Raw genomic sequence first — 9,245 nt, forward strand, 5'->3', positions numbered from 1 at the left:
ACTTTTGGATCTAAATTTATTAATTGGTCTTGCAATCGTATTTTTTTTTTTTATATGAACGATGGGAGTATCTATAAGGTTACAATACGAGTAACAAATTTTGGATCTTTTTTATTAGTAATAATTTCTTCCATGTATTCTACAGAGGATTAAACAAAATTTATCTTACTGGGAAGTTTGAAAACCCTATAATCTCTTTTCCCAGGCAATGTTTATTTTTTGCTGCTGTTATTGTCTTCTGTCATTTAGGTAGTTCTTGCGAGTTTTGTCTCTGAAATCATAGATAGCAAATCATGGGATCTTGTGAGAAAGTACTGCATTAAAATGTGGAATTAAACTAGAGAGATAATTAAGCTTACTTTACATTTGATCGGCTCACTGTATTATTAGAGCCATAAAGAACAAATGATGTAAATAGAATTTGATCTTAAATGCTGGACACTACTTCGTATCAACTAAGCTTGTAGATTTGTAATTGTTTCCACTTAAACAACAAACACAATATCATACGAGTATTATTCATATATTGCTCGAGCTAATAACTAGTTTATAAGGTCTACGTCCGAGAAGGATTCATCAATGTGTCACTCTTTGGAGATAAAAGTGACCTGTACCAGTCTACCCTCACTTCCTTAGTCTGCTGGCTTGTTTTGTATTGTATCGTTGAATGTTGGCAAAGTGCATTAACACTGGCAGCTTACATCAAACTTTGATCACTTTACTCGATCACCCCACCGTTTCATTTCCATTACTCAGCCAAATCCATGCTTTATTAATATCTTCTGGACTTTCAAAGCGCCACCCTTTTGCCTCCAAACTCTTCTCTTTCGTTGCAGATTCTGGCAATGCTGATTACACTCACAGATTACTGCTGCACAACCCCAGCAACTCTGTTGTGCATTGGAACAGAGTTATCAGGCTTTTCTGTAACACCCCAACTCCCTATAATTCCATCAATGTTTTTGTTGAAATGCAGCGATTTGGGGTTGTTCCTGATTACTTTACTTTCCCTTCTTTAGCTAAGGCCTCGGCCCGCCTTGGTTCGATTGAGCATGGGGTGTCTTTGCATTGTGTTGTGTTCAAGAGTGGGTATGAATTGGATGTATTTATTCAGAATTCTCTCATTCATATGTATGCTTCATGTGGGGAGATTTTGTATGCACGTAAGGTGTTTGATGAAATGCCTCAAAGGACGACTGTAACATGGAATTCAATGTTGGATGGGTATGCTAAGTGTGGGGACTTGGAGAGGGCACAAGAAGTGTTTGAGTTTGCTCCTGTTAAGGATATCGTGTCGTGGAGCTCTCTTATTGATGGGTATGTTAAAGGGGGTGAGTATGGAGAAGCTATGAAGGTCTTTGAGAGGATGGAAGTAGAGGGGGATATAAAGGCTAATGAGGTGACTATGGTGAGTGTTTTGGGTGCATGCTCTCATTTAGGTGCCCTTGAGCAGGGTAGATCGATGCATCGTTACATAATTGAGAATAAACTGCCTTTAAATCTTGTGCTGTTAACTTCTCTTGTTGATATGTATGCCAAATGTGGAGCAATAGAGGAGGCCTTGGTTTTGTTTAGAGGGATACCGAAGGATAAGACCGATGTTTTGCTATGGAATGCAATTATTGGAGGGCTTGCAAGCCATGGCTATGTGCAAGAGTCGTTAGATTTATTTGCAGAAATGTTAATGGTACAAGTTGTGCCTAATGAAATAACTTACTTGTGTCTCTTATCTGCTTGTGCTCATAGAGGATTGGTGAAGGAAGCTTGGGAGTTTCTTGATTCTCTCGAGAGAAGTGGCATGAAACCCAAGTCTGAGCATTATGCTTGTATGATAGATGTTTTGGCAAGGGCAGGTCAGGTGGTAGAGGCTTATGACTTTATGAACAAAATGCCTTTGGAGCCAACCCCTGCCACACTGGGTGCACTCCTTAGTGGTTGTATGAGCCACGGAAGGTTAGACCTTGCAGAACAACTAGGGAAGAAGCTTGTTGAAGTTGACCCTCACCATGATGGCAGATATGTGGGCTTGTCTAATGTGTATGCTGCGATAAGACGCTGGGATGAGGCAAAGATGATGAGGCAAACTATGGACATCACAGGGATGAAGAAGTTTCCTGGCTTCAGTTGTGTGGAAATTTCAGGGGCCCTTGAGATGTTTAAAGCACACGATAGATGGCATCCAAATTCAGCAGAGATTGTTATGATGATAAATTTTATTTTTAGGCAAATGAAGAAGGTTTCAGATTGTGATGAAGGGAACATGTTATACTAGGTTGCTGGAGACCTGGGTTTTACCGTCTTCAAGCGATTATTATGCATGGGACAAGAAAATGAAGGCAGTATGGTGTTTAGATGGTTTCCAACGGTTTTAGCTGTAATCTCCTTTTGAGCTTCATATTCCCTGCATCCAGCCATTCATGAGGAGCTGCATAAAAATACTTAAATACTTCACATGGGGAATGATTTTGAGGATCACAGCTGAGTGGAGCCTTAGGCAGTTGAGCAGGACATTTTTCTGTATCTTCTCCGCCACCTTGGTTCGGTAAAAGCTTTGGGTGTTGGAAGTGGGATAAATTTCAGCATCTCTAACCAGTGGCATCGTGTCTTAAAATAGTGGGCAGACATCGACTTGTGCTTTTTGAACAGACAATATGGATGTCGATTGAGGATAAAAGAAAAGGTTGCAGTTTTCTAGTACAATCAACTGTCAGTAGCTAAGTGGTTGCTTTGTTCATGAGTGCTGAATATAAAAGCTGCATTTCCAATTTTTATCATACTGGTAGAACTTTGATTTCCATTGGTCCTAGCAGTAAAAACATGAATGAGGTGACTCTTCTCTTTTTCACACCAGATAACTGTTAATGTTGCTTGATAATCTGCTTGTTTTTCTATCATAATCTTTCTTTGATAAAGTGGTCACCTGAAAGAAACTTGTGCTTTTCTTGTTGAATTCTTAACATCAATATCTGTCATTCTGTTTGTTTTTTCATAAGAGTGGCGAAACTAATGCATGAATACCGATCCTTGTGATCAAGATTTCAAATTTGAATGCAATCTCTAGTACAGAGTATAGGAGTGTACAAGTTTGCAAAGACCTATTTAGTTAAGCTTACATTACTTCAGGCAGATAAGACTTCTGTTTACTTTTTTATACAGCGAACCTGTAGTCTCCTAAACGCAACAAAAGCATTGTAGAATTGTAGGTACTACCCACCTTATTCATTTTACCTTTCTAATAATAGCAGTTCTCTGATCTGCCAGAATCCAGACCAGTGATTCTCTGAGACTTAATGTGCGTCACCGTTGACTCTGGAGAATGGAGCCAGCAATATGGACCAAAACATTATTCTTCATGAATTATGCTATTATTCCGCTTCTGAATTCCTGCCAAAAATTATCAATTGAATTACTTGATATAATGTAATTGCATATTCAATTTTCTGCATTTGTCACCCTTTATAATCAAGCACTAGTTCTCAATCATTTAGGTGGTAAACAAAAGATTGAATATCCTTATGTTTATCTCCATATTATGAGTTACTTACTTCGGATGCCAACTAGCTTATCTGTCAAATTCTGATGGTGGTTCCCAGGATCAAATAAGATGATCAATTCAAACTTCAGCTGATCATCCTATGATTTTATTCCATGAAAATATATAGCTTCTGGTACTTTAAATCTTAGTTCTTTCATGCTTATAAGGGAAAGTACAAAATGATTACGATATATTAGCAGATGTATCAAGGGGAAGATCACTTACTGTAGCATTTCAAGATAGGCCTTTTCCCAGTTCTAAGGAGCTGAAAGCTTAGTATATCTCCAGGATTAAGATTGTTTGCAGCCTGAAAAGAACTCCATCCTCTTTTAATGTAGCATTGACGTCTATTTCTATTGAAAGTCAGCCTCACTCTCCAAGACATATCATCTACATCTACTAGTGTCATGTCATAATTTATGTTTACAAAACCATTTGATCTTGAAAAGCGCATAGGAAGATACTGCATAAGAATCCATCACAAAATTGTCAGGTAAAACATTTTCTGATATATATATATATATATACCTTCATCACAAATGTTAGGCTCATATGAGTAGCCTACTTATGATGAGGGAGAGAAGCAATAAGGACAGTAGGATGTTAACATTGATGGCTGAGATTAAATATTGCAATTACAGATTTTCCTTTTTTTTTTTTTTTTTAATAATTTATTAATGCTTTTCTTCATCACAAGTACTCGTGAATTTAATTGAGAACAGAGCCTAGGAATTTAAAATACGAGGTTCACTTACAATAAATTTCATTTTAAAGCAGTGGGAAGTGAGAGTCACATGACAACGTGAAGTTTGATACTTGTATTCCACTACAGATGGTGTTTCTCCAGCAGCAGCAGCAGCAAGGCCAACAACAAAATCTAATGATTTTCTTTTGGAAGTAGACTTGATCTTCAATACCTTCCTCTTTTCGGAACCTAAATACATTATTAAAAATTAAAAAAAAAATAAAAAAAAATTTAAGTAGCAACAACAACAATAAAGCCTTACTCCCAAATAATTTGAGGTCGGCTAACAATTTCAAGTAACACTATGTTTTGCAATTGGCAAAAACTAATCCCTTTGTCCCACAATCCGCTTACGGATATCATCATGTATTCATCACATCAACCTTTTTTTTTTTTTTTTCTAGTGAAAATAAAATCGAACAAGAAGATATATATGAGACGGAAGAAGTAGTAACCTTCGCAATTACGGTGGCGGTGGAAGGTAGGGAAGTATAGGCGCTGACAAGCAGTAGTGGGATCAAAGACCTCGACATGGAAGAGGAGTTGGCTTTGATGTATAAACACCAAAAAATCATCCATTCCTAGTTGATTGTAGAGACAGAATTCTTGCCATCCATCTTTGAAATAGCGACCGCCTTCGATTTTCACATCCCAATGACGTTGAGACTCAGTCATTAGCACCACACTCTTGAGTGGCTGACCTTGCAATTCCTCCTCCAAGTACCTCAGAAATGACACTGGAATTGACTGCATGATATACAGGTAGAACTATCAGTGCTGGAAAATGAATATATCAAAAATTTGAACATAGATATTGTTAATTTTGTTTTAGTTTTTGCAAATAAGGAATTTAATGGTTAAACATATGCATCGACGACACATAATATACAAGTGGAAACAACTTTAAGAAACAAAGGGAGTATAAGATGCAGAAGAAGGAAGACAGACGAAGGAATTTAGGAAACCATCAATGAGGGGCTGCATGAATCGAGCATGTGTTGAATTTTCCATGTCTTGAAAAATTTTGCATCTAGAATTTTGGAAACAATAAGCTTTACGTCTTCATTACAAGTTTTTATATTTTGATTTCTTAAAAATAAACAGTGTTTTTGAAAATTTAACTGTTTCTGACAACTGAAGTAACTATTCTTGTAGCAGTATTCATGCCGAAAACAAGGCCAAAACACACAACACTTGGCCTACTCAACTTTTTACTGCCTCAAACTATGATAACAACAAACACCTTCCAGTCTCCATGACTAGGGATCACAATAATGACATCTGGTAAGACTCAGACTTGGATTGATAGGTCAAAAAAATCGTCCATGAAAATTATCATATACACTTGAGCGTAAGGTGCACCCAATTTTATTTTTTGCTCATTTGATGTATAATTGAGCAATAATTATCAAAATGAGCAAGAAATACCCTTGGTTGCACCTTGCACCTAGGTGTATATAAAAATTTCCGATCCCTCTACAATTGAAAGAACTTAAGAGGATAGACATTTTGCATACAAGCATATTGAATAGGGAAATAAAGTGTGGATTAAGTATCATAGTTATGTTAGGATGATCTTAATACTAACATGATTCTAATTATTAAGTAACATAGCCATTTAATGAATAATACCCTGGAATATTTTGAGTTAAAAGAAGAGATATATATTATATACTATAATTCACGCTTTTGGGTTATTCCTTTGAAACTAAAATTAGTTTGTGGTGCATCCCCAAGGTCATAAAAGTTGGCTTGAGACCATATGCCTTTCAGTTGGTCTATGAAGCTCGGAGTACAAGTTTGATTCAATCTTGCGGCTACAACATAATCTTGTCGCATTAGTAGTTGGGAGCTGCAAACAATTGTTCCTGATACCAGAATGTGCCCCTGAGGTCTCACGAGGTCCATTGGAAGCTTCTCGGCCTCTTATCTTTCCTTGCTTGGAAAAGTCAAAAAATGCCCAAAATTGAAGACTATAATCCCCGCTTTTGAGCTATTTTTGAGAAATTTATGCGAAAAATAAAGTGAACGCGTGGGGCATATCTCAGAGTCACAAAAGTTGTGTTGGGACCATAATAGGCCTTCCAATAGGTTTCTGAACCCCATGAATGAGCTCGGTTAAGATTTGCGACTACGATTGAATCTCATTGCCTTGGCAATCAGGAGCTACAATATATTGTTCCAGACAATGCCATCTTGAGGTCTAGTGGGGTCCATGGAAAGCTCCCCAACCTCTTTCCTTTTCTTGCTTGGAAAAGCTGAAATTTGCTCAAAAACGAAGGATATGATCCACACTTTCAGTTCAATTTCAAGAAATTTCTATGAAAAATGAAGTAAATGCTCAAGGTTCATAAAAGTAGGCTTGGGATCATAACGAACTTCCCAAAGAACCCGAAAGGCCTATTTGGATCCCAGGACCATCTAAATAATCCTTTTGATATGAATTTAAGATGTAACAAATAATTCTCACCTTTCCCTCACAATTGTGCTGTACATCATGTTCATGTATTCTCTTACAAATTTTTTGTGTACCCATCCCATTTACATTTGAAAGTAAAAGAAAGAGACTTTAAGAGGATAATATATCTCTAGGAATTTGCTGTAATTAAGCATATACAGTTTATTGAACTCAAATATAACTATTAAATAATTAGTCATGTTACTTGATTGTTTTATTATATTCTTACATTTGGGATACCAAGATGCAAAACTTATACATTAGCTTAGATAGATAGATAGTTGCACAACCATCGCACACATTACACACACACATTTCATTTGTATTTTACACCTAATTTAAAAACTTCCTAATTTTTTATACACCAAAGTACTAGTTGGATCGTTGGAAGCAAAAACAAGCAAGATCCATATCCACTGCCAAAATAAGTCATGTTGCCCAAGACATCATCCTTTGCGAAATCAGGATTTGCTTCCGCTGCTTAGCCCTGCTCAAAAATCCATTATTCATACTTGTGTTTATTTTAAAGATATTTATGTAATCTAGAGTAAAGTAGGAAGAACTAAAATAAGATCTGTTGAAGGGAAGATTACTACATACTGTAGCATTTCATGATAGGCCACCTTCCACACTCAAGGAGCCGAAAACAGATGCTATCTTGAGGTCTGAAAGAATTAGCAGCCTGGAATTGTTTCCACCCTCCCCTGATATAGGCTTGGCCATCATATTTTCTGTGATTCAGCTGTACTTTCCAAGCCTTACCTTCTCCATTTATAAGCTTCATGTCACAGCATCTATATTCTAGACCACTCGATCTAACAAATTTTTTAGGAAGGTACTGCACAAGTTTCAATGCTCATTAGTAAACTAACAATTTAGCATACATCATATTACTTGATGTTAGTTATTGATATCATCAGTAGTGGCTAATCAAAGGATGAATGACATTCTGCACGAGTCCATGCACAATTTTGCAGATATATGGGGGTGGAATTGGAGTGGGCTCTTGATCCTACTCCGTGTGCATGGCTTATGCTTTTCCGTGGCTAATCTTAGGCCTTGTGGACGGAAGTGACAGGCGAGCAACCATGGAGAGTGGATTATAGCTCTAAAAATATTGGGATGTCAAACCTATAAGCTGTTACATATCATCTTGCTTTCCTTACAAGAGTGACCTGCAGGCTATTTTCATACTACATTGGAAATTTCTTTTTACAATTAATTGCAGCTACGTATCTGTTCTTAATAGTTCAACCAAGACACAACACCACAAGAATCTGATGGAGTAGGCATATACAGGCAATACAGCTTACAAGTGGCTATTCAATTCCAACCTTAACATGATGGCACCAGTCCAATTATGTCTAACCGCCGGCAAAAATCCTGTGCAGGACAGACTTGAGGGATCGAGGATGTTTAATTAGGTGCATGCCATCTACTTGTACAATTACAAAGAGACTCATATAGACTAAATTGATTCAACCTATATGCTGCAAGCCTATCAGGAATTCCAAGCTGATCCTAATCTTTGATGTTTAATCTAATCTCAAGTGTTTTATTTCAAACTACCCTCCTTATTGAACAAATTCTTAGGAGTTCAAGATCTTCACCTCCTTATTGAACAATCTTCTAAAAAGCCCTTTACTTGAACAAAATTCACTGCTGAAAGAGGCTAAGTAGTACTAGTGTAAAACTAGCACTATGTAAAAATACTTCCATTAAGTTGAGTCAAGCAGAAGAGCCTCGAGTTTTCTACCAACGAGGTTCGAAGTACACAATATAATAAACATTACCAACAGCAATTATATACTAACAAATGGCTAAGAGCTAGAGGAATTTTGAAAGAAAGACATACAACTATTGTAGATGTAAAGGAAAAGGAAGTGAGAGTAATCCGACAGCTCAATTGTCGGCCTTCAACAGACGAATTGTCATGTACTCGAGCATCCGATGATCTTCTTTTTCCACTCATTTGGTCATTAGAGTTAAGCTTGGACACACAGGTACTCTTTGTCTTTGACCCTAATGAATAAATAATCATGCAAACATAGGTCAACTTTGAGTAATCCTAGGATAGACTTGTACTTAATTCCTCTTAGTTATATTATTAGGACTAGATATAAACACGAAATTGCAAAAAAAAAATGACAGAAAAGAACAGACCAATAAAATAGCGCTGACAGTAAGTGACAGGATCAAAGACAGAGACTTGGAAGATCAAGTTAAGTTGATGAGAAAACACCAGAAAGTCACCCACTTTTAAACCATGGTGGTGACAGAATTCCGTCCAACCATCCCTGAAACGACGTCCACCTTCGAGTTTGACGAACCAATGACAGGCAGGCTCATCGTCCGTTGTTAGCACCACACTTGGCATACTCTCCATTGATTTCACCTTCAATTCCTTCTCCAAGAGCTTCACAAATGCCATTGGGAGTGACTGTGCATGAAAAATGAATAATAACATGATTGACATTAATTATACTAAAACCAAAGAAATGAGCAAT

At 37.0% G+C, this 9,245-nt stretch overlaps 2 protein-coding genes across 2 annotated transcripts; one reads left to right on the top strand and one right to left on the bottom strand.

Annotated features, from left to right (window-relative positions):
• Positions 1-62: 62 nt before the first annotated feature.
• LOC110726899 (pentatricopeptide repeat-containing protein At5g08305-like) lies at positions 63-2,926 on the top strand. Its single transcript, XM_021906422.1, has one exon. The coding sequence runs from the start codon at positions 668-670 to the stop codon at positions 2,270-2,272; it is 1,605 nt and encodes a 534-aa protein (XP_021762114.1). The 5' UTR covers positions 63-667; the 3' UTR covers positions 2,273-2,926.
• A 417-nt stretch (positions 2,927-3,343) lies between these two features.
• On the bottom strand, positions 3,344-9,169 carry LOC110726951 (B3 domain-containing protein REM10-like). Its single transcript, XM_021906494.1, has 6 exons — positions 8,902-9,169; positions 8,594-8,760; positions 4,784-5,027; positions 4,291-4,469; positions 3,761-3,998; positions 3,344-3,384 (listed from the first exon to the last, which is right to left on the bottom strand). Exons 1-6 carry the CDS (start codon positions 9,167-9,169, stop codon positions 3,344-3,346), a joined length of 1,137 nt encoding a protein of 378 aa, XP_021762186.1.
• Positions 9,170-9,245: the final 76 nt, after the last annotated feature.

This window comes from Chenopodium quinoa, unplaced genomic scaffold (assembly GCF_001683475.1).
Source record: "Chenopodium quinoa cultivar QQ74 unplaced genomic scaffold, ASM168347v1, whole genome shotgun sequence".
NCBI lineage: Eukaryota > Viridiplantae > Streptophyta > Magnoliopsida > Caryophyllales > Amaranthaceae > Chenopodium > Chenopodium quinoa.